The 25,790-nt window shown below is 36.7% G+C and overlaps 1 protein-coding gene across 4 annotated transcripts in view; it reads left to right on the forward strand.

Annotated features, from left to right (window-relative positions):
• GSK3B (glycogen synthase kinase 3 beta) overlaps positions 1-25,790 on the forward strand; it is a 269,829-nt gene that overhangs the window by 222,190 nt on the left and 21,849 nt on the right. For 2 of the 4 annotated variants that reach the window (XM_015129960.3, XM_028844601.2), the window contains exons 9-10: positions 3,340-3,378; positions 5,998-6,184. In XM_015129960.3, the coding sequence (XP_014985446.1) occupies positions 3,340-3,378; positions 5,998-6,184 (226 nt within the window). The remainder of the gene's footprint in view (positions 1-3,339; positions 3,379-5,997; positions 6,185-25,790) is intronic. The other 2 variants (XM_028844600.2, XM_028844602.2) reach the window with 1 other exon arrangement.

Consider the following 25,790-nt stretch of genomic DNA (forward strand, 5'->3'; position numbering starts at 1 on the left):
AGATTAAATTGGATAAGCAGATAAGCAAATCACACTCCTGTGTAGGCATGTAGTATTATTTCATCAGTGCATGATGTGAGGGAGGGAAATTTATGTTACATAGTTAAATGCTGATATCTACATATATACAGCCAGTCATTTAACATCGTTAGTAGGTGCTTAGAAACTGCAACTTTAAGTGAAATGATGTACAATAGGTTCTCAAATAATGTTGCTTCATTCAACGTTGACGAGGGAAAACATTTGGTTTTATTACACCTTTCACTAAAAGTCACAGTTTTCAAGAACCTATCAATGACATTAAATGAAGACTTACTGTGTAACTTTTCTTACCTGTAGTAGAACTTGGGAAAACTAAATAAGGCTTTTAATCAGTAAAGCTGAAATTCACTGGATGTTAGATCTGTCATGGCTAAGGAAAGGATTCTTTGTGTTTCTTATGCTCAGCGTTCTTTACCTGAGCTGGTATCTTAACGAAAAGGTTAGAAAAATACGCAGTAGGCCTGAGCCGAATTCAGTTTTGTGTATCCTACCCTGTTAGATGCTGATTTCATAGATAGCAATTTTACTTGGGAGGAGGGCTCTGAAAGTTGTTTTCAGTAGCCTCTGGTAATCATTTTTGATAGTACTTAAAGTGAATTGGATTAGCTTGTATGTCCGTGCATCATTAGATCAATGTAGCAAAGCATGTGAAAGACTGCCAGAGAATGTATGTTTTTTGTTTTTTGGGGGGGGTTTTTTGAGATGGAGTCTCACTCTGTTGCCCAGGCTGAAGTGCAGTGGCACAACCTCGGCTCACTGCAGCCTCCGCCTCCGAGGTTCAAGTGATTCTCCTGCCTCAGCCTCCCAAGTAAATGAGATTACAGGCACCCACCACCACGCCTGGCTAATTTTTGTATTTTTAGTAGAGATAGGGAGAATATTTTTAAAAATAGTATGGACTAATTTATTAAGTAATTATTGAATTCTGTGCGCCATATGAGCACTTAAGTAGACTTAATTTCTTCTCTTAGTGAACATAATTACCTATTCTACAGTCCATGGCATTGTCTCACTTTTAATCCTGTGTTTAGGTTTACAAATTGCATATAATTTCAGATGATTAATAGATTACTTGAGAGTCAATATTGGGGTTGCTCTTTAGGAGTATTCATGGTTTATTAGTTTTTAAAACTGGATGCTTATATTTTGTATATGACCAGGATATAGGGTGAGTGTTGTACATTTATCATAATAAAAACTAGTGAGGAATAGCTATTTGGAACAGGCATGGCTCTTGTTCTGTGTTCTGTTAGATTAATTATCACTGCCAACAGCCATTTAAAATGGACATTTTTACATTGCTCTGATTGGCTGCATAATACAACAGAGTAGCTAAGAGCTGACGCTGTGAGATGCATCTTAACCATAGGTTTTGGTATGGTGTATGTGATTGCTTAAAAATGGCCTTTTTATAAAGTGCTTGAGATTCAGTCACAACACTTAGCTCCAGGTTGAAATTGGAAGGCCAAAGTCTATTCTAGGACATGTAGGGCAGAAATTGCCTCTGCCATTTTTTAGTTACCCAAATGCAAATTTATTTTGAATAATTCTTCATTTAAGGACTTCTTTGCATTTGTTCAATACTGCGGAAACTTTCTTTTTTAAAAAATGAATTTTTTCTGTTAGTTTCTTTTATGGACTAGTATTTGTGATGAGAGTTGATATTTGTTTTAATTTAAGAAAATGAGTTGCTGCATAGGTGAGGTAGTATTTGAATCACTTTAAAAGTTCATGTCAGTGTTTTGGTTCTTTTCAATATTTCCTTTCTCTTTTCTTTCTTTTTTCCTTTCTCTTTTTCTTTTCTTCTTCTTCTTCTTCTTTTTTTTTTCCTTTGTTTTATTTTGTTCTGTTTTATTGATTTACTTTTGGTTTTGTTTTTAAAGGGGTGTTTTGGGATCTCTGTGGCCTTGCTGCATACTTCGCTGGCCATATTTAGTCTGCGTACTAATTGTTAGTTGGCCCAGTAAGTCTTATTTTGTGCTCTCAGTTCTTTCAGTCTGGTTTTCTATTTTTGTCCACCTGGTTGTGTTTTAGTTCATGAGAGAATTTATTCTGATGGGCCAGATTTTAATCTGTGTACTAAATTTTAGTCTGCAGACTAAAAGTAATCCGCGGATTATTTATTTTTGAAAAATATTTAATTCCCCCACTGGAAACTATCCTAAAAGAATGTTAAATTCTCTTAGAATAGCCAGGGGAGTTCACAGATACTGGTGAGTTCTGCCATTTTTTGTTCTCAATACCTAGACATAATAGACCCTGCTACCTCCCTTGCATATTTGGCTCCGTTGTGCCTAGGTGTTGGTATACATTACTATGCCTGTCACCTGTAACTGTGACTGTCCCTTAGTTGTATTGTTAATTGTACATATTTTGTTTAGCTTTTGGTGGGTGAATTGGGCATATTTGCAGATGGAACTGTGTTTAATTTGTAGTGCTCAAAGATGTAGGGTTTATTTTTTCAGAGAGTTTTTCCAAAGAGGAAAAAATGTTCTCTATTTTTCCTAAGTAATGGGTGCAAGGGTATAAGCGGGCAAAGCCCACAATAGAAAAAGTAAGTTAATACCCGCACTCCTGAGGTGATATGTCAATTTCCTGATGAGTCCTAAGATAATGAGAATGTCAGCAAAGAAACATCTTTTAGCAGAGAAGTCAATCCAAAATGGAGAATAATCCGCGGTGGCCTGATCCTTCTTAGCTCACACAAATTAAAAGTATCTGGCTTGAAATCTATAGCATTATAACTTAAATATATTTACTACTTTCCTCTCATCACTAATAACTTAGCAAAAAAAAAATGTTTATACTGTGTAACTGGAACACATTAATAGAGAAAAAAGTAGCATATTTGGAACTTGAAACTTTAAAAGCAAGCTAATATGCCCCCTCCCAGCCATGTCTGTGGATGATGAATCCAGGTCGTAGAAGACCACTTTACTTTGGGAACTTTACTTCTAGATTTCATTTTGATTTTAACTTTTTTTGGTTTTGTATTTTTTTAATAAACGCACTGGCATTGGAACATAATAAACTAAAATTAAAATGTTTCTTTACTGTGCCTCACCATTGCACAATCAAAAAAATTTTTTTTGCATACACTGTGGTGAAATAATTTTTAAAACTTGGACTTGCTACTGTGAAGACTGATGTTTAAAGTTTATAACTGTATAAACATTTTCTATGTCCCCCCCACACCATGGATTTCTTATAACATTGGATATATTTTTCCTTGCTGGACTATTCTCTTTTGGATTGACTTCCCCTGTTTGGATTATTTCACTGCATTATCATCTTTAGGATTCGTCAGGAACAGGACATTTCACCTCAGGAGTGCGGGTATGTACTTAATTTTTTTTTTCCCAAAATTTCAGGGCAGGTCTATAAAACTTGGGGGAAATCTTTTTTGAGAGGCTAAACAATTATTCATTCTTGAAATGTAATAGTAAACGATGTAAGTAGCTGTGATTTCTGTTTTTATTCACTGTATGGCATAGGTTTCGTTTATAGTATATTTAGATTGTCAGTCTCTTGGGTGATTCATTGACATCTAGGCTGAAGTTTAGGAATTGTGGGATTTTAAGATTATTATTTCTATTACAAGAATAAATATTGATGAAGATCCATGAAACCAAAGGTCTGAGTGTTAAGCAATTTCATTGAGTAAGGAAAGAAGTGACAGTGGAAGCTTCTTTAATTAAAAGACAAATTTCAGTTCTTGGTGGTTTCCTTTTCTTTAGAAGCAAAAATAATTCAGATGAGCTAGTTTCTAGTTTGCCCTGTAATTTTTAGAAGTTACATGCTAACTCACCCTGTATTATGGTCAGAAATCTGAACTGTGGGAGATACTGGGTTTTGACCCTACATAGTTTTCCACTTAACCTTTATTCACAGAGTACTGAACCAAGGCTTTTCTCATCAAGAATCTCTCAAGGGTTTAAAATAACAGTGTATACGTTTTGTAAAGGCAGGTTAAATCTTGATTTTAAAGTAGGCTCTTGGCATGTATTATTTTCTTTATTGTTTTTAACTGTTGAATTTCGTGAGTTACGATTCTCTGACAAATATACGCTAATAAATGTCTTAGTACCAATATGGATGATCACTTGTAGCCAGTAAAACACCAAAAGAGATGGGTGACTTAAAAAAATAGCAGAAACAAGCTTGTAATACAGGTTTATTAACAGCTTTAACACAAAATCTTTGAAAATATAACATGAAATTTTTTTATTTAAAATAACTCAGTGCCCAGCCATCCTACATTTGAATGTTAGCAGGAGATATTTATTTCTACTTTTGGTGCTGCTTTTAATTCCACTTATGTGCTGCCATATTGGTGCAAAAACATTTTGGATTAGCTGGCAAAATAAATTCTTATACTATCAAACAGAAGCAAACTTGCCTTCAGGGATAAAATATGCCAATGGTGTTTAATATTTTTACAAAAATGTTCTGGGTTTTCCCACTGATTATTTTCTTTTTACATTCTGTATATGATTATAGACCTTGGGAGCAAGAGAGGGGACCAATAACAGTAGAAGAGCTGAACCTTTCAAATTTGACAGTAACTCTAAGGTTTCCTTGACTGAGGCAAGTCAGAGTATTCAAAAGAATAGATGAGGCGGGTTTTGACCTTACAAAAAGGTTTCTTTTTAACATAACCAAGAAATTAACTGAGGCCTTTCTTTATGTTCTGAAATAATTTCCTAAGAGCCTGCTTTACCTAATTTCTCAATTTTCATGGAAAATGTCTTTTTCAATAATAAACTAAAAACAAATACAATCCTCTTTTCACTGTAGACAGTACTCATAAATAGTCTCTGGAAAGTCTAATGAGCTCTGTAGTTGTAACTAGTTCTAACCATCAGCATAAGTGAACAACCAGATGTTATATGAGCCATTCTTACTAGGAAACCTTAGCCTCCCAGGCTGCTCCATGCCCTGTCACAATCTGCATGGACTTTTCTCACTTGTGGGTCTGTTTGCCTCCATTTATAAGTGTCTACTTCTCTGTCCACCTCCGGTTGTATGTTCTTCCTGTCGAGGGATATATGTTTCATTTTTCTTTAGTTCCAAAGGCTTCTCGTCTGTTTATTTCTGTTCCTTACCTTTTTATTTTTATTCTGTAGGTGGCCATAATTTAGAATGAAGCATATTTTTATAGTTTTTGATGATTAGTTTTATTTAAGACACAAATTAGTAGAAAGCTATCTATTCCTTTAAGTAGATCAATTTAATTGAATTTTTCTTCAATATTGCCTTCAGCTCACTTTTTCTGTGTCTTAATCATTCTTAATGGATAATACATTTTTTTTCTCCTTGATTAAAACCCTGGAATATTCATTCAAGTGGGGGAAATCTGGCCATATTCATGGTAACACCTACTTGAGAAAAAAAAAATAGGACATTTAATCAAATTCAAGGTATTCAAGAATTTCTTCAAATAATGGTAGGCTCTGTTTATTGGAAATAATACCAAATCAGTAGCATTTATAGACCTAGAGTAAATAGCTCTTCTTTCTTTTCTTTTTGATTGCCAAATTTTTGAACAGTACTGCCCATCATTAACAATTGTTCTGCTAAAAAACAATGCAAAAGAGGCAATCTTTTATTTACTGCCATAGCAGTGAAAACTTTAAAATTTAAGAAATAATTTTCTAGTTGTACTTGCCTCCAGAACTCAGCCTTTCCCGTGTGCCTATCATATTTTGTATGCATGTCTGATTGTTGTTACTTTATGATTAGCATATATAGATTTTTCTCCGAGCATTTCTCATATAATCTTTAATTAGCAATTCACTCCTGTGAATCATATGCATTTAACTTTTTCCATTCTAGAAGGTCCTTTCCCAAATGCAACCATGTTTCTGTGCATGGTGGTAATTAAGTCATTGCTCACAGGGTATTTACTTAGTTTCTTAAAACATTAATTATTCTTTCCCTTTTTTTGTACTGCAGGTCTTCCGACCCCGAACTCCACCAGAGGCAATTGCACTGTGTAGCCGTCTGCTGGAGTATACGCCAACTGCCCGACTAACACCACTGGAAGCTTGTGCACATTCATTTTTTGATGAATTACGGGACCCAAATGTCAAACTACCAAATGGGCGAGACACACCTGCACTCTTCAACTTCACCACTCAAGGTAAATCCAAACACTTTGCTCTTCACCAGTTCTAGGAAAGCTACACACTGGGTGTGAAATGACATTCTATTAATTAAAATCTGTGGGAGACAAAAATGGACATATTAAGTACTTAGGTAGGCGAAAAGAGCATCCTTTCTAACTTAATGGTCACTACTTATATGATTTTGAAGAAAAGAGTAGCACATAAAAGTTTTCCAATAGGCATAGCTTCTTTAATTTTTAGCAGAATATAATGTTGGCACAGGAGAAGTTACAGAGAGTTCAGTGAGTGAAGTTTATCACTAATTGGACTAATGTACAATTTAACCTTTAGGTTTGGATCTGAAACTTAAAATAGTAGCATTTCTTGCTTCCCTAGAGTTTGTATCAAGTTTTTTTAAACCTGGAATGAATTGGCTATATTTGTATAAATTCAGTTGTCTTCCAAACAGGAGGAAAACTGGAGCCCTATAAACCCTTTCTAAGAACTTAAACAAACAATAGAGACAAGGAAATTTCCATCCCCTCTGAGATTTGGCACCATCGCTGCTGCAGAGAAAATACTGAAAGGAAAACTAACTTTGTGCATTGTGGTTTCTGGAAGACCTTGGGATAGTCACTATTTCTTCACTATTTCTGTGTTCAGTTTTCTTTTCTCCTTGATTAAGACCTAAGTGATTCATTCATTCAGTCACACTACCTCTGATGATGTGACTTTCTTCTTACACTGAGCATAAAAAATGTACAATTCATTACCAAAAAAAACACAGTTGATGTATTGATTAGTAAGCATACTCAGGCTAGAAAACAGAAAAGGGAGATGTTGAGCTTTCTGTGAAAGAAAGAAATCTATTTCCTTTATTCATATATATCATATCTTTCTTTTAAAAAAAAAAAAAGAAGACTCTTTTATTTTGGTATTTTAAAATATGTTTGCCCAGCACATTAGATATAAATATGATGTGGGTCTTGAACATTTATGTTTTTGAGGGTTTGGAGAATGCATTTATATTTGGATGTAATGTGTATAGATAGAGTGTGTGGTCTCTGTGGTTATCAGAGTGTTTATGTGATTCTGAGTATCAGTGAAAAACTGGACCCTGTAAACACAGTCATGTATTCCTTAGTGATGCAGATATGTTCTGAGAAATGTGTCATTCAGCAATTTTCGTCCTTGGGCAGACGTCACAGAGTGTGCTTATGCCTACTTATTATTGAAAGTGCTGTCATTTTGAGATATGGCCCCTTTTTAAAAAGTGTTAAAATGCTCTGTCTTAGCACCCATTCTGAAACTGAGCTGTAATCACAAAGTAGTACTTTCTCACGGTCTTTGTAAATCACTATTGTTACTGTTTTTGAACAGTGTTTCTATGTAAGATGTCCAGGGAAGAGAGGTTTTTTTTGTTGTTGTTATTGTTTTTGTTTTTTGTTTTTTTTTGTTTGTTTTGTTTTGAGACGGAGTCTCACTCTGTCACTCAGGCTGGAGTGCAGTGGCATGATCTTGCCTCACTGCAAGCTCCACCTCCCAGATTCAAACAATTCTTGTGCCTCAGCCTCCTTAGTAGCTGGGATTACAGGCACCTGCCACCATGCCTGGCTAATTTTTGTATTTTCAGTAGAGACGGGGTTTCACCATGTTGGCCAGACTGGTTTTAAACTCCTGACCTCAGGTGATCTGCCTGCCTTGGCCTCCCAGAGTGCTAGGATTACAGGTGTGAGCCACCATGCCTAGCCTTGATGCCATTGTATTTGATATGATACTCTGTATTCTAATTTTGGAGCAGTGTTTCCAAATGGTGATCTTGTTTTCTGAGGCAGCTGTAACTGTGTACAGATGCAACTTTAAAGCACATGCTAGTTAGTAGTAATTAATGGATGACCAGAATAAAACTGGGTAATCCAAGGGGTTGAAGAAGGAGAATCAATCTTCCAGTTGGTTGTATAGCTAAAGGAAATCTAGAGATAGAAACATTGTGGGGGGTCTGGTTGAAGGGTGAGGGATATTAGTGAGGTTCTTCTAAAGGCAGCATAAAGCCCTCCTCCATCCTCATAACAAATTGTCAGTGACATCTGCAGCACTGCTTCCCCCAAATAAAATAAAGATCTACATATAGTAGGTGCTCAATGAATGTATGAGTGCCATGTACCACTTTAAATAAACATAATATTCATTAATTCATACAACCAGTATTTTTGGGGCATTTCTAATGTTCCCTCTGGTTGTCATTACTATTGTTTTAATTTCTAAAGTAAACCTGCTATATATACGGAACTATAAAGATTAAACACTTGAGTAAAATATAGTGTTTTATTAAGGTAAAGCTTACAATAAAGCTAACTGCAATTTGATGTTTGTTACTGTACCATGGAGTAATTAGCCATAAACAGTAATTAGCATTACTTTCATATAATCACAATATTTCCATATTCAGATAGAGGAAGGAGAGAGATGAACAGATATGAGATGGACAACTTTGAGATCTTTCTGATTGCCTAAATCCATAACTCAGGAGAACATCAGACCTCTCTCATTTTTCCAGCACTGAAGCTTCAGTGTTCCAGGACCCCATGACTGACAATATTATCTGCTCTCAGATGTTGGAAATTGGAATAAACCTTTGGCACACCCCCTTCTTTCCATTTCTTCCTGTCATTAGAATTTCAAATTCAGCCATAGCTGAATCAGACCTTAGGAAGCAGATAGAATCAGGAAAGCCCAGTAAGGATCAGTATTTTCTTATTAACTAATTTGTTGCCTATTCCAAGGCTGGAATATATTAGGAAATCAATTGTTTTGTATGTTTAAAGGTGAGTCTTCCCCAAACTCTATCACACACATCCCCAATCTCAGTTTTTTACCTAATTTGTATGAAATTTTACCAATTGAAGTTATTTAGTAAATATTGTCCTCCTAAGAGTATAGGGTAGGATGGAGGTGGTAAAGATATTATCCGTTTACTTTAGTATGAGCTAATGTAAACATTCTATTCCTCTACCACTTGGCAGGATTATGTGAGAGAATGGTAGCTTTGTGGGGAGATAAGTAAGAGTGGCAGCATGTTGGCTAGGCCAGAAGAAGCAGTGATTTAATAACTCTGGGGAACTGTTAATTGAGAGTTGAAATGGGATATTTGGGGCAGCCATTGAGCAATATGCAGACTCAGACAGACTGAATATTTTGAGGCGGGGAGTAAGAGTATCTGGACATGAAAAAAGCAGGTGATGAGATAGAAAAGGTGTTCCAGAAAGCAAGTAAATAAAAGAACAGTAAAAGGGAGACTAAGGTATAAAAAACAAAGGAAAATAAGGAAAGCGTTAGAAAATATTTTTTGAAAGAGTATAAGAATGTGTTACAAAATAGGAATTGATGAAAACATGGAATTGAAAATGAGTAGGCGATGGGCAGCAAAAGCAAGTGTTCTAGAATCCTAGTTCATCAAAGATTTATATTTCTTTCATTTGAAAGCAGTAGGCTACTTATTTATAAAATCTATTGTAATTAATTATGATAACTAGCAGATTCCATATTTGTAACAATGGTTTTTAAACTTATTTTCCCATTATAAAATAGCGATAGACATAAATAGGGTCAGCTCATCTATTTATCTGCCCATGTCCTGCCTTTTTCTTCTAAGTTGCCTTATCCTCAGACACATCTGAAGTGAATATAGTATTTCAACTACCTGAGATTAATTAAAGTATAGACATGCATTGTTTTATTGGGCTTCACTTCAATGCATTTCACAGGTAATGCTTTTTTTTTTTTTAAACAAATAAAAGGTTCGTGTCAACTCTGTGTTGATTGAGCCTGTTTTTCCAATAACCTATGCTTATTTTGTGTGTCTGTGCCACATTTGGTAATTCTTGCAATATTTAGAGCTTTTTCATTGTTATTACATCCATTATGGTGATCTGTGATCGTAATTTTTTTGATGTTACTATTGTGATTGTTTTGGAAGTTTGTATTGAACTTAATTGATCAATGTGTGTGTTTCAGCTGCTCCACCCATCAGCCAATCCCCATCTCTCTCCCTCTCCTTGGATCTCCCTATTCCCTGAAGCACAACAATATTGAAATTAGGCTATTTAATAACCCTACAAGGGCCTCCAAGTGTTCAAGTGAAAGGCAGAGTCACACAGACTCTCACTTTAAATCAAAAGCTAGAATGATTAAGCTTAGTGAGGAAAGTATGTCAACAGCTGAGATAGATCAAAAGCCAGGCCCATTGTGCTAAACAGTTAGCCAAGTTGTGAATGCAAAGAAAAGTAGTCAAAGGAAATTTAAAGTGCTACTCCAGTGAACACACAAAGAAATAAATAGAGATCAAAACAGCCACAATATTTTCTTAAGGCAGAGCCTAATCAAAAGCAAGGCCCTAATGTTACTCAATTCTGTAAGGGCTGAGAGAGGTGAGGAAGCTACAGAGGAAAAGTTTGTAGCTAGCAGAGGTTGGTTCATGAGGCTTAAGGAAGGAAGCCATTTCCATACCATACAAGTGCAAGGTGAAGCAGCAAGTGCTGATATAGAAGCTGCAGCAAATTATCCAGAAGACTTCTAGTTAAGAGCATTGATTAACATAGCTACACTAACCAACAGATATTCAGTGGAGACAGAACAGCCTTCTATTGGAAGAAGATGCCATCAACAATCTTCCTAGCTAGAGAGGAAAAGTCAGTGGCCTGGCTTCAAAGCTTCAAAGGATAGGTTAACTCACTTGTTGTGGGCTAATACAGCTGGTGATTTTAAGTGAAAGCCAGTGCTTCTTTACCATTCCAAAAATCCTAGGGCCCTTAAGAATTATGCTAAATCTACTCTGCTTGTGCTCTATAAATGGAACAAAAAAGCCTGCATGATAGCACATCTGTTTACAGCATGGTTTACTGAATATTTGAAGCCCACTGTTGAGACCTACTGCTCAGGAAAAAAAGATTCTTTCAAAATATTACTACTTAGTGACAATGTATCTAGTCATCCAAGAGCTCTGATGGAGATGTACAAGGAGATGAATGTTGTTTTTATGCCTACTGACACAGCATCCATTCTGCAGCCCATGGATCAAGGAATAATTTCTACTTTTATGTCCTGTTATTTAAGAAATGCATTTCATAAGGCTGTAACTGCCATTAGATAGTGATTCCTTTGATGGATCTGGGAAAAGTAAACTGAAAACCTTCTGGAAAGGATTCACCGTTCTAGATGTCATTAGGAATGTTTGTGATTTGTGAAAGAGGTCCAAATATCAGTATTAACAGGATTTTAGAAGAAGTTAATCTCAAGTCTCATGGATAACTTTGAGGGGCTCAAGACTTCATTGGAGGAAGTCACTGCAGATGTGGTGGAAATAGTAAGAGAATTAGCATTAAAAGTGAAGCCTGAAAAGTGACTGATTTGCTGCAGTCTTTATGATAAAACATGAACGAATGAGGAGTTACTCCATATGGATGAGCAAAAAAAGTGGTTTCTTTAGAAGGAATCTCCTTCTGGTGAAGCTGCTATGTTGAAATGACCACAAAGGATTTAGAATATTCCTTAATCTTAGTTGAAAGCGGTGATAGGGTTTGAGAGGGTTGACTCCAATTTTGAAAGAAGTTCTACCAGGGTAAAATGCTATCAGCCTTAAATGCTACAGAGAAATCTTTTGTGAAAGGAAGAGTCAGTCAATATGACAAACTTCATGGTTGTTTTGTTTTGAGAAATTGCCACAGCCACCCTCACCTTCAGCAACCAACATCCTGGTCAGTCAGCAGCCATTGACATCAAGGTATAAGACCCTCCACCCACAAAAGATGACTTGCAGAAGGCTCAGGTGATCTTTAGGATTTTTTAGCTTAAAGTATTTTTAAATTAAGGTATATATGTGGTTTTTTTTTTTTTTTAGATGTAATGCTTATTGCCCACTTAATAGACTATAATGTAGGGTAAACTCATCACTTATATGCAGTGGAAAACCAAAACATTTGCATGACTCACTTTATTGTAGTGGTCTAAAACCGAACCTGTAGTATCTCCGAGGTATTCCTATATCTTCCAAGGTTATTCTCAAATTACTATGAACTCTGAGGTGAGTATTAATGGTTTTTAGACTTACTATTTACAACAGCCATGATAAATTTACTTGGAATAGGAATTCTTGATGTTTGTAGGACACATCAATAGAAGTGATGTCAGAATTATTCTTCAGTACTTTCTAAGTAATCTAGAAGAGTAAAATATCTGTGTAATCAGTTATACTCTTCTGGGCAATGAAATGCTAGGTATACTACTGGAGACACACCACAGGGAGAACTTGAGAAAATTTATGAGTGGACTAAAAGGGGGCAGGTAGGATTTAGTTCAGGTAACTACAGCAGTAATGACAAATAATGAGTGACTGTATTCAAGATTTTAGGCTCTAAATTATGTATTTTATATATGAATTTTTATTGTTTTCCCTGAGATTATTTGGTCCACGCTGCTACTTTGGACATACTCTACTGAGGAAAATGTGGCATGGTATAGGAACAATCAATCAAAAACTAGTATCTTCAGTGAAAGTTCTGTGTGTAGTTTGGACACATATACTTCCAGAAGACCAGAACACTGGTGGTATATGATATATAAACAAGACAATAAAGAAATGCAACATTGCAGGAGCAAAGAGTAAGTCAGACCTAAAGCCTAGTTCCCTGTAACTACATAGTTGTAGACCTTGGTCAACACACTATCCCTACCTGAGTTTTCCCATTTAAATAAGTGAGATCGTTGGATTTAAGGATATTCAAGGACATGTGCATCTTCAAAATTTTAATTATAAAAATGAATTGACTCCAGAAAGATAAAGAAAAAATGACGAAGCCAAACATGTAGACCACGATTGGATTAAGATACAAAATCATGACATAAATATAGGAAAATCTAGACTGGTTCCCCCAGAATCAAAATATTAGCAGTATTATTATTATTATTATTATTATTATTATTATTATACGTTAAGTTCTAGGGTACATGTGCACAACGTGTAGGTTTGTTACATATGTATACATGTACTATGTTGGTGTGCTGCACCCATTAACTCGTCATTTACATTAGGTATTTCTCCTGCTATCCCTCCCCGCTCCCCCGACCCCACAACAGGCCCCAGTGTGTGATGTTCCTCACCCTGTGTCCAAGTGTTCTCATTGTTCAGTTCCCACCTGAGTGAGAACATGTGGTGTTTGGTTTTCTGTCCTTGCAATAGTTTGCTCAGAATGATAGTTTCCAGCTTCATCCATGTTCCTACAGAGGACATGAACTCATCCTTTCTTATGGCTGCATAGTATTCCATGGTGTATATGTGCCACATTGTCTTAATCCAGTCTATCATTGATGGACATTCGGGTTAGTTCCAAGTCTTTGCTATTGTAAATAGTGCCGCAATAAACATACGTGTGCATGTGTCTTTATAGCAGCATGATTTAAAATTCTTTGGGTATATACCCAGTAATGGGATGGCTGGGTCAAATGGTATTTCTAGTTCTAGATCCTTGAGGAATTGCCACACTGTCTTCCACAATGGTTGAACTAGTTTACAGTCCCACCAACAGTGTAAAAGTGTTCCTATTTCTCCACATCCTCTCCAGCACCTGTTGTTTCCTGACTTTTTAATGATCACCATTCTAACTGGTGTGAGATGGTATCTCATTGTGGTTTTGATTTACATTTCTCTGAAGGCAAGTGATGAGCATTTTTTCATGTTTCTGTTGGCTGCATAAATGTCTTCCTTATAACTACTGGGTACATAACGAAATGAAGGCAGAAATAAAGATGTTCTTTGAAACCAATGAGAACAAAGACACAACATACCAGAATCTCTGGGACACATTTAAAGCAGTGTGTAGAGGGAAATTTATAGCACTAAATGCCCACAAGAGAAAGTGGGAAAGATCTAAAATTGACACCCTAACATCACAATTAAAAGAACTAGAGAAGCAAGAGCAAACACATTCAAAAGCTAGCAGAAGGCAAGAAATAACTAAGATCAGAGCAGAACTGAAGGAGATACAGACACAAAAAAACCCGTAAAAAAATCAGTGAATCCAGGAGCTGGTTTTTTGAAAAGATGAAAACAAAATTGATAGACTGTTAGCAAGACTAATAAAGAAGAAAAAAGAGAATAATCAAATAGGTGCAATAAAAAAATGATAAAAGGGGATATCACCACCGATCCCACAGAAATACAGACTACCATCATAGAATACTATAAACACCTCTACGCAAATAAACTAGAAAATCTAGAAGAAATGGATAAATTCCAGTCCTCCCAAGACTAAACCAGTAAGAAGGTAAATCCCTGAATAGACCAATAACAGGCTGTGAAATTGAGGCAATAATTAATAGTCTACCAACCAAAAAAAGTCCAGGACCAGACAGATTCACAGCCGAATTGTGCCAGAGGTATAAAGAGGAGCTGGTACCATTCCCTCTGAAACTATTCCAATCAATAGAAAAAGAGGGAATCTTCCCTAACTCATGAGGTCAGCATCATCCTGATACCAAAACCTGGCAGAGACATGACCAAAAAGGAGAATTTTAGACCAATATCCCTGATGAACATCTATGCAAAAATCCTCAATAAAATACTGGCAAACCGAATCCAGCAGCACTTCAAAAAGCTTATCCACCACGATCAAGTGGGCTTCATATGCAAGGCTGGTTCAACATACGCAAATCAATAAACGTAATCTATCATATAAACAGAACCAAAGACAAAAACCACATGATTATCTCAGTAGATGCAGAAAAGGCCTTTGACAAAATTTAACAGCTCTTCGTACTAAAAACTCTCAATAAACTAGGTATTAATGGGACGTATCTCAAAATAATAAGAGCTATTTATGACAAACCCACAGCCAATATCATACCGAATGGGAAAAAACTGGAAGCATTGCCTTTGAAAACTGGCACAAGACAGAGATGCCCTCTCTCACCAGTCCTATTCAGCATAGTGTTGGAAGTTCTGGCCAGGGCAATCAGGCAGGAGAAAGAAAGAAAGGGTATTCAATTAGGAAAAGAGAAAGTCAAATTGTCCCTATTTGCAGATGACATGATTGTATATTGAGAAAACCCCATTGTCTCAGCCCAAAATCTCCTTAAGCTGATAAGCAATTTCAGCAGTCTCAGTATACAAAAATCAATGTGCAAAAATCAGAAGCATTCCTCTACACCAGTAACAGTCAGAGAGCCAAATCATGTGTGAATTCCCATTCACAATTGCTACAAAGAGAATAAAATACCTAGGAGTACAACTTACAAGGGATGTGAAGGACCTCTTCAAGGAGAACTGCAAACCACTGCTCAGTGAAATAAAAGAGGACACAAACAAATGGAAGAACATACCATGCTCATGGATAGGAAGAATCAATATTGTGAAAATGGCCATACTGCCCAAGGTAATTTATAGGTTCAGTGCCATCCCCATCAAGCTACCAATGACTTTCTTCACAGAATTGGAAAAAACTACTGTAAAGTTCATATGGAACCAAAAAGCACCCTGCATTGCGAAGACAATCCTAAGCCAAAAGAACAAAGTTGGAGGCATCACGCTACCTGACTTCAAACTATACTACAAGGCTACAGTAACCAAAACAGCATGGTACTGGTACCAAAACAGAGATATAGACCAATGGAACAGAACAGAGCCCTCAGAAATAATACCACCTCTCTACAGCCATCTGATCTTTGACAAACCTGATAAAAACAAGAAATGGGGAAAGGATTCCCTATTTAATAAATGGTGCTGGGAAAACTGGATAGCCATAAGTAGAAAGCTGAAACTGGATCCCTTCCTTACGCCTTATACAAAAATTAATTCAAGATGGATTAAAGACTTAAATGTTAGACCTAAAACTATAAAAACCCTAGAAGAAAACCTAGGCAATACCATTCAGGACGTAGGCATGGGCAAAGACTTCATGACTAAAACACCAAAAGCAGTGGCAACAAAAGCCAAAATTGACAAATGGTATCTAATTAAACTAAAGAGCTTCTGCACAGCAGAAGAAACTATCATCAGAGTGAACAGGCAACATACAGAATAGGAGAAAATGTTTACAATCTACCTTTCTGACAAAGGGCTAATATCCAGAATCTACAATGAACTTAAACAAATTTACAAGAAAAAATCAAACGACCCCATCAAAAAGTGGGCAAAGAGCAGTATTATTTTTAAATGCTCAATAAGTTTATTTTTAAAATTGGATTTGAGAAACTTGGTAATGCCTCATTTATTGCTTTTCATTAAGAATAGAGTTCTGGGACGGGTGCAGTGGCTTACGCCTCTAATCCCAGCAGTTTGGGAGACCAGGGTGAACAGATCACATGAGGTAAAGAGTTGGAGACCAGCCTGACCAACATGATAAAACCCCGCCTCTACTAAGAATACAAAAATTAGCCAGATATGGTGGTGGGTGCCTGTAATCCCAGCTACTCAGGAGGCTGAGGCAGGAGAATCGCGTGAACCCAGGAGGCAGAGGTTGCAGTGAACCAAGATGGCGCCACTGCACTCCAGCCTGGGTGACAGAGTGAGACTCTGTCTTAAAAAAAAAAAAAAAAAAAAAAGAATAGAGTGCTGCCTGTAATCCCAGCACTTTGGGAGGCCGAGGCGGGCGGATCACGAGGTCGGGAGATCGGGACCACAGTGAAACCCCGTCTCTACTAAAAATACAAAAAATTAGCCGGGCGCGGCAGGCGCCTGTAGTCCCAGCTACTTGGGAGGCTGAGGCAGGAGAATGGCAGGAACCCGGGAGGCGGATCTTGCAGTGAGCCAAGATCGCGCCACTGCACTCCAGCCAGGGGGACGGAGTAAGACTCCGTCTCAAAAAAAAAAAAAAAAAGAATAGAGTTCTGAATATAAGATTTTCAAGTAAATCACTAGAACTTTAAAAATATTAACACTTTGCTAGATAACTTCTAAAAACACCTGTACTATAGTGTAGTTCAATAAAAGCATTCAGACATTTTTTGGTGAGTAGTATAAATTGGAAAGTTCCCAAAGTCGTCATGGCTTTCAGCAAGTATCATATCATGTAGTCCTCACATGAAACATCATCAGTATTACCAAAACAGTATGAGTAAGCCTTGTAATTTGCTTACTGTTTGTCTGATTTTCTAGTTAGTTTAGCATTAGGAACATGGTCAGGAATCTCCTGGGCACTTTGGAATTGTTACCAAGGAGAGAAGCAGTTATGATGTGGTTTATTTATTCATCTACAAGAAAATATATACAAGTAAGCAAGCACCATTAGAATTCAGAAATGTGTGAGATCAAGGGACATCATCCTAGCATTTGAATTATTGCCCAAAAAAATACACAAATGTAATGGGGATACTCTATTATTAAGTCATTTAAACATTTTTGTGAATAGAGAGAAATAGCACTTTTAATTATATGGACAACCACCGACATTTATTATATGTAATAAGAGGCCTGGTACACACATGAGGAGGTCAGACTTCTTGTAGAAAATAAAAGAATGTTTGCTTATTTTAGTGACTCCTTTTTGGAGATCTGCAGGGTGAGCTCCCTCAAAGCTAATAAAGGAGGAAGATTCCCTTTTATCTAATGACTGCTAGGTATTTTGTTACATCACTGTAAGAGGAGATCTACTCAGTAGAGGGGTTGATTTCTTCCCTCAGGTTCACACATTGATTGCTGCTCTCAAATTTGTCCTCAGCTTTCACACAACAGTTTGTACTAGCACGTTACCACTACCACCTACCTGCCCCCTCAGAAAACTAGGAAAGTTCTTACCTGTCCCATTTTATCAATGAATTTGGGGGTCTTGTACTTGGAAGAATAGAAACTTACAAGGGAAATTTCAGGTTTTACCAACTAGATGTAGGTTTCACTTTTCCATTGGAAAAGATTGCTTTATTAGGCATATTTGAGTTTATTCAGTTTGTCTTTTCATGGGAATTTTTCTTCTGTGGTTTTCAGTATAAAACAATGCAGCAAAATTTAGTTAAATGGGTTTTATTAACTTTTTGGTTGATTCATACCTATTTTTAAACTCATTTTGCTTTTGTTTAAATTGTGCATTAAAATGTTTAATTATGGAACATGTAATGATTGATGCACCATCAAAACATTTGTAGTTTTCCCTAATAAACTGTGTGGCTTTTTGATGAATAGTTTTCATGACATCTTCAGTTGACTGAAGAAATTTTTATCACATTAATTTTTCTAAAGTTTTCTGGAATTTCTTGCCATTTTGTTTTAAACCATGTGTTTAAGGTAACACAGTCTATCTTTTATCCTTCCTATTTTTCATTTTTCTCTCAGTTTTCCAGAGCTGTCCCACTTCATTATGGACTTTTTTGTTCCCTTAATTACCCCCCTACTCTCAAGCTTAGCACACATGTCTAGTAAATAAATATTACCTTACATTTCAATTTCAATCTCTTCTACACTCCTCCTCTGCCTTCAAGAATACATATACTGTGTCTGATCCTGACAGGTGCTGTTGCTTTGCTGTTTCTATCCTCCAAAATGCCACCGTTTTTTCTATTCTTTCACTGCAGTTTATATTCACCCTCACTGATTCCATTTCCTTATCATTCATTGCCATGGGTAGACAAAGTGATTCGAAGTAGGTAGTAATGGTTGGGATTGAAAAATAAACCATTTTGAACCGGTTGAGATAGCCCTTAGAAGTGCCCATAGTCTGTCCTCATAAAAAGTGTGGACTTAGAGTGGCAAGAATAGGACTATAGCAAGAGTGCAAGGAGGCTTACGTTATAAGTAACAGTTAACAACTTCTTTGAAGTAGAGAAGACTGAACAGATGAAAGCAATGGATCTTAAAGAGTGCCTGTAATTAAGGAAAAGAAGAACAACAATGGGGTGTAAAAGTTGGAACTATGTAGAAGTAGTAGTGACTGTTCATTTTAGAATTCTTAACTTCTAGGATGTTTGCTTGAAAAAGGTTTACAAAGTACCCCCCTTCACATCTTGGACCCCGCCCTCACCCACGCTCTGTGTCTTCGGGTGTGGCAAAGCCTCCGAGATCCCAGATCTTTTCCATTTCTTGTCTTCTTAATTTCTTCAGTTCTTTCCCCCTTACCCTTCATTAGTTACCCCTCTCTCCTTATCTAAGGCCAAAATGACAGTCTATTTACATACATACATCTATAGATTTACATCTATAAAACTATTTACGTAGTATTTACTTTGTATTAGGTATTATAAGTAATCTAGAGATGATTTAAAGTATATGAGAGGCTCAGGCATGAGAATCACATGAACCCAGGAGGCAGAGGTTGCAGTGAGCCGAGATCACATCACTGCACTCCATCCTGAGCAACAGAGCGAGTCTGTCCAAAATAAAAAATAAAAAATAAAAAAGTAAAGTATATAAGAGGCTCTGTGTAGATTACCTATAAATACTACTCCATTTTATGCAAGGGACTTGAGCATCTTTGGATTTGGGTATCTGAGGAGGGTCTTGGAACCAAGCCCCCAGGATACCAAGGGATAACTGACTATACATTACATATTCTTGTCCAGACTAAGAAACAAAACTGCTATGGCCTTCAACTGGGCATTCAGATGCACAGAAGGATAGGTGATGTGGTAAGCGAGAGTATATGGGAGAAAATGGGCAGGATGGGCCATAAGGAGAGGGACCACAGACCACTGATACGCCGTTTATTTTATAGATTATTTTTAACAGCTTTGTCAAAATGTCTTATTAAAAACTCCGGTCCTCTTTTCATTGTTAGATTTTATTTTAGGTATCGGGCACATGGTTATCGAGATGTTTTCATTTGACAGTGCCGCTGTCCTAAGTGGTTGCCTTTCTTGCCAGATTGTTTTTTCAGTTGTTCTTGTCAATTTCTGTTGATCAGACAAGGACGGTTATCTTTTTATCTCCCTATCCTGGGACCTTACGTAGTTCATGTTCAATACTGTTAGGTGGATGGATGGGTATGTGGGTGGGTTGATGGATGGATGGATTTTAAAGAAGCCTTTCTATATTAGGTGATTTTAATTGAGAAGGGTAAATCTGAATTTCTTTAGAATGAAAACCACATATTAATACTTTTTTGTACCTGGAACCATAAAGTTTTCAGCCATCACAATTGCTAGAAATTATTTTACTTTCCTGCATATAAGACTGTGGGTTAAAATTGAACTGATTTGAAGTAAAATGGCATAGGAGCTTTCTGTTCCTTAACAAGAACCAAAATAGCTACCAAGTCTGATTGTGAGAAAACAGTGTCTCCTAGAACCTGATAATTAGGGCAGTAGTCTTCAACTGTCTTCCCAGGGAAGACTATTTGATGAGCTGGACTAAATTTTCTCATTTAAGGGGAAAGGAAAATGAATAGTCTTCTCTCAGTTTTAAGCTTTTCCTTTCATTCATTTTTAATAAATCTTAGCATCAATTTGTTGCTTTTCTTTACCACAATCTGATAGCATTTAATATGTAAATTAGTACAAAATTTAGATATTTAGGTACCAATTTGAATAAATATTATTGGCAGGGGCTTTGCACCAGAAGACATTTTAAAACTACTACATTAAAAATACAATTTCCCTTGCTAGGGGCTTAGAGGACGGGATTAATGTAGAGTGACTGCTTGTGAGTTTGGGGTTTCCCTTTGGGGTGATGAAAATGTTTTGGAACTAGAGGTGATGGTTATACAACATTGCGAATGCACTAAATGTACTAAATGCTGAATTGTGCTGAATTGTACACTTTTAAATGGTTCATGTTAATATAAATTATACCTTAATTTAAAAAAAAAAAAAAAAGCTTTTCTTGAACTTTTTAAAGTTCATGCTGTATCTGTAAATTGCCAAAGTGTGTGCTGTAGCTCAGAGGATAATGTACTCCTGTAGCTAGTTATGGTTATGATTTTTTCTTCAAACTGTGAAACATATTAGAGTGAAAATTAGTACTTACAGGCTAAATACTTAAGTAACAAGCATGAACCAGGGTTATCCCAGGTAACTGGGAGAACCTAAAACTAAACTGGGAGAACCTAAAACATTACCTAAAACTAACAACAAATGCTTTTATGTTCAAGCTCGCTACCACTACTTGCTACAGAACTTGATTCTTCAGAGAAATAAGTACATTTGACAGAAACAGCTTCCCCCATGCAGATAAAAAGCCTATTTCAAACTTGTAAAAAGTAACAAAAATAATCTTACTGAGTAAATTGGATAAAGACATTTTCAGTTTTAATAAAAGCAGTGATACTTTAAACAAATGTTTCTCAAATCCTTTTTCCACTAGTGTCTAGATAAGTCTTATCTGCCATTGGCTCATAAACAGCTGGGTAGGTTGGTCAGTACATCCAGTTGTACATACATACACATACAGGCACACATTCTCATTCATATTCTCTCTGCTATGATACCACCACCATTTAAAAACATAAAGAATATGTTTGTACAGTATTTCCTGTAGTCAAATATTGCCAGAGTAGGACAGGAAGACCTAATATATTTACATCAATGAAAGATGCAGATATGTCTTATTAATATACCTACTCCAAAACTTTGGCCACATCTTTCCCCGAGATATTTTTAGTTCTCAGACATAATTTTAGCAGATAATGCCTTTGTTACGTATCACAGTGCTTCTGTGGGCTTTTTCTGTAAGTTGATTACTGACTCATTTAGCTAATTTGAGATACAGGTTTGTCATGTGGGTTTTTTTTCCCCCTGTTAAACTGGTAGGGTTTTGTTTTTGGTTTTGTTTTGTTTTGTTTTGTTTTTGAGACGGAGTTTCGCTCTTGTCGCCCAGGCTGAAGTGCAATGGCACGGTCTTGGCTCACTGCAACCTCTGCCTTGCGGGTTCAAGTGATTCTCCTGCCTCAGCCTCCCGAGTAGCTGGGATCACAGGTGTGTGCCACCATGCTGGGCTAATTTTTGTATTTTTTAAAAAACCTATTCTTTTTTTAGTGATTATTATTATATTTTTAAGTTCTGGGATACATGTGGAGAAGGTGCAGGTTGGTTACATAGGTATACGTGTGCCATAGTGGTTTGCTGCACCCATCAATCCATCGTCTACGTTAGGTATTTCTCCTAATGCTATCCCTCCCCTTGCCCCCTACCTCCCCAGCAGGCCCTGGTATGTGATGCTCCCCTCCCTGTGCCCATATGTTCTCATTGTTCAACTGCCACTTACGAGTGAGAACATGCAGTGCTTGGTCTTGTGTTCCTATGTTAGTTTGCTGAGAATGATGGTTTCCAGCTTCATCCATGTCCCTGCAAAGGACATGAACTCATTCTTTTTTTATGGCTGCATAATATTCCATGATGTATGTGGGCCACATTTACTTTATCCATTCTAATACATTGATGGGCATTTGGGTTGCTTCCAAGTCTTTGCTATCATGAATAGTGCTGCAATAAACGTATGTATGCATGTGTCTTTATAGTAGAATGATTTGTAATTCTTTGGGTATATACCTAGTAATGGGATTGCTGGGTCAAATGGTATTTCAAGTTCTAGATCCTTGAGGTATCACCACACTATCTTCCACAATTGTTAAACTAATTTACACTCCCACCAACAGTGTAAAAGCGTTCCTATTTCTCCACATCCTCTCCAGCATCTGTTGTTTCCTGACTTTTTAATGATCGCCATTCTAAATAGTGTGAGATGGTTTCTCATCGTGGTTTTGATTTGCGTTTCTCTAATAATCAGTGATGATGAACTTTTTTTCATATGTTTCTTGGCCACATAAATGTCGTCTTTTGAAAAATATCTGTTCGTATCTTTCACCCACTTTTTGATGAGTTTTGTTTTTTTTTTGTAAATTTGTTTAAGTTGCTTGCAGATTCTTGATATTAGCCCTTTTGTCAGATGGATGGCAAAAATTTTTCTTATTCTGTAGGTTGCCTGTTCTGATAATAGTTTCTTTTGCTGTGCAGAAGCCCGTTAGTTTAATTAGATCCCATTTGTCCATTTTGGCTTTTGTTGCCATTACTTTTGGTGTTTTAGTCATGAATTCTTTGCCCTTGCCTGTGTCCTGAATGGTATTGCCTAGGTTTTCTTCTAGGATTTTTGTGGTTTTAGGTCTAATATTTAAGTTTCTCATCCATCTTGAGTTAATTTTTATATAAAGTATAAGGAAGGGGTCCAGGTATAAGATATAGTTTAATGGTCTTCTACATATGGCTAGCCAGTTTTCCCAGCACCATTTATTAAATAGGGAATCTTTTCCCCATTTCTTGTTTTTGTCAGGTTTGTCAAAGATCAAATGGTTGCAGATGTGTGGTGTTATTTCTGAGGACTCTGTTCTGTTCCATTGGTCTATACCTCTGTTTTGGTACCAGTACCATGCTGTTTTGGTTACTGTAACCTTGTAGTATAGTTCGAAGCCAGGTTGTGCTGCCTCCAGCTTTGTTGTTTTTGCTTAGGATTGTCTTGGCTCTTTTTTGGTTCCATATGAAATTTAAAGTAGTTTTTTCTAATTCTGCGAAGAAAGTCAGTGGTAGTTTGATGGGAATAGCATTGAATAATCTATAAATTACTTTGGGTAATATGGCCATTTTCACCATATTAATTCTTCCTATCCATTAGTATGGAATGTTTTTCCATTTGTTTGTGTCCTCTCTTATTTCCTTGAACAGTGGTTTGTAGTCCTCCTTGAAGAGGTCCTTCAAATCCCTTGTAAGTTGTATTCCTAGGTATTTTATTCTTTTTGTAGCAGTTGTGAATGAGAGTTTGCTCATGATTTGGCTGTTTATCTATTATTGGTATATAGGAATGTTTGTGATTTTTGTCATTGATTTTGTATCCTGAGACTTTGCTGAAGTTGCTTATCAGCTTAAGGAGATTTTGGGCTGAGACAGTGGGGTTTTCTAAATAGACAATCATGTCATCTGCAAACAGATAATTTGACTTCCTCTCTTCCTATTCGAATACCCTTTATTTCTTTCTCTTGCCTGATTGCCCTGGCCAGAACTTCCAATATTATGTTGAATAGGAGTGGTGAGAGAGGGCACCCTGGTTTAGTGCCGGTTTTCAAAGGGAATGCTTCCAGCTTTTGCCCATTCAGTACAGTATTGACTGTGGGTTTGTCATAAATAGCTCTTACTGTTTTGAGATATGTTCCATCAATACCTAGTTTATTGAGTGTTTTTAGCATGAAAGGCTGTAGAGTTTTATTGAAGGCCTTTGCTGCATCTGTTGAGATAATCATGTGTTTTTTGTCATTAGTTCTGTTTATGTGATGAATTACATTTATTGATTTGCGTGTGTTGAACCAGCCTTGCATCCCAGGGATGAAGCCGACTTGATCGTGGTGGATATGCTTTTTAATGTGCTGCTGGATTCAGTTTGCCAGTATTTTATTGAGGATTTTTGCATCGATGTTCATCAGAGATATTGGCCTGAAATTTTCTTTCTTTGTTGTGTCTCTGCCAGGTTTTATTATCAGGATGATGCTGGCCTCATAAAATGAGTTAGGGAGGATTCCCTCTTTTTCTATTGGTTGGAAGAGTTTCAGAAGGAATGGTACCAGCTCCTCTTTGTACCTCTGGTAGAATTCAACTGTGAATCCATCTGGTCCTGGGCTTTTTTTGTTGGTTGACTATTAATTACTGCCATTGGTCTATTCAGAGATTCAACTTCTTCCTGGTTTAGTCTTGGGAGGGTGTATGTGTCCAGGAGTTTATCCATTTCTTCTAGATTTTCTAGTTTATTTGCGTAGAGGTGTTTATAGTATTCTCTGATGGTAGTTTGTATTTCTGTGGGATCGGTGGTGATCTCCCCTTTATCATTTTTTATTGTATCTATTTGATTCTTCTCTCTTTTCTTCTTTATTAATCTGGCTAGCAGTCTATCTATTTTGTTAATCTTTTCAAAAAACCAGATCCTGGATTCATTGATTTTTTTTTTAAGGGTTTTTTTTGTGTCTGTATCTCCTTCTCTTCTGCTCTGATCTTAGTTATTTCTTGTATTGTGCTAGCTTGAATTTGTTTGCTCTTCCTTCTGTGGTTCTTTTAATTGCGATGTTAGGGTGTCAATTTTTACATCTTTCCTGCTTTCTCCTGTGGGCATTTATTTAGTGCTATATAAACTTCCCTCTAAACACTGCTTTAGCTGTGTCCCAGAGATTCTGGTATGTTGTATCTTTGTTCTCATTGGTTTCGAAGAACTTACTTATTTCTGCCTTCATTTTGTTATTTACCCAGTAGTCATTCAGGAGCAGGTTGTTCGGTTTCCATGTAGTTGTGCAGTTTTGAGTGAATTTCTTAATCCTGAGTTCTAATTTGATTCACTGTGGTCTCAGAGACTGTTCGTTATGATTTCTGTTCTTTTGCATTTGCCGAGGAGTGTAGATATCTATCTACAGAACTTGGTCCAGAGCTGAGTTCAAGTCCCGAATATCCTTGTTACTGTTCTGTTTTGTTGATCTGTGTAATACTGACAGTGTGGTGTTAAAGTCTCCCACTGTTTTTGTGTGGGAGTCCAAGTCTCTTTGTAGGTCTTTAAGAACTTCCTTTGTGAATCTGGATGCTCCTGTATTGGGTGCATGTATATTTAAGATAGTTAGCTCTTCTTGTTGCATTGATCCCCTAATTTTTGTATTTTTAGTAGAGACAGAGTTTCACCATGTTGGCCAGGCTGGTCTCAAACTC

Source organism: Macaca mulatta, chromosome 2 (genome assembly GCF_049350105.2).
Source record: "Macaca mulatta isolate MMU2019108-1 chromosome 2, T2T-MMU8v2.0, whole genome shotgun sequence".
Lineage (NCBI taxonomy): Eukaryota > Metazoa > Chordata > Mammalia > Primates > Cercopithecidae > Macaca > Macaca mulatta.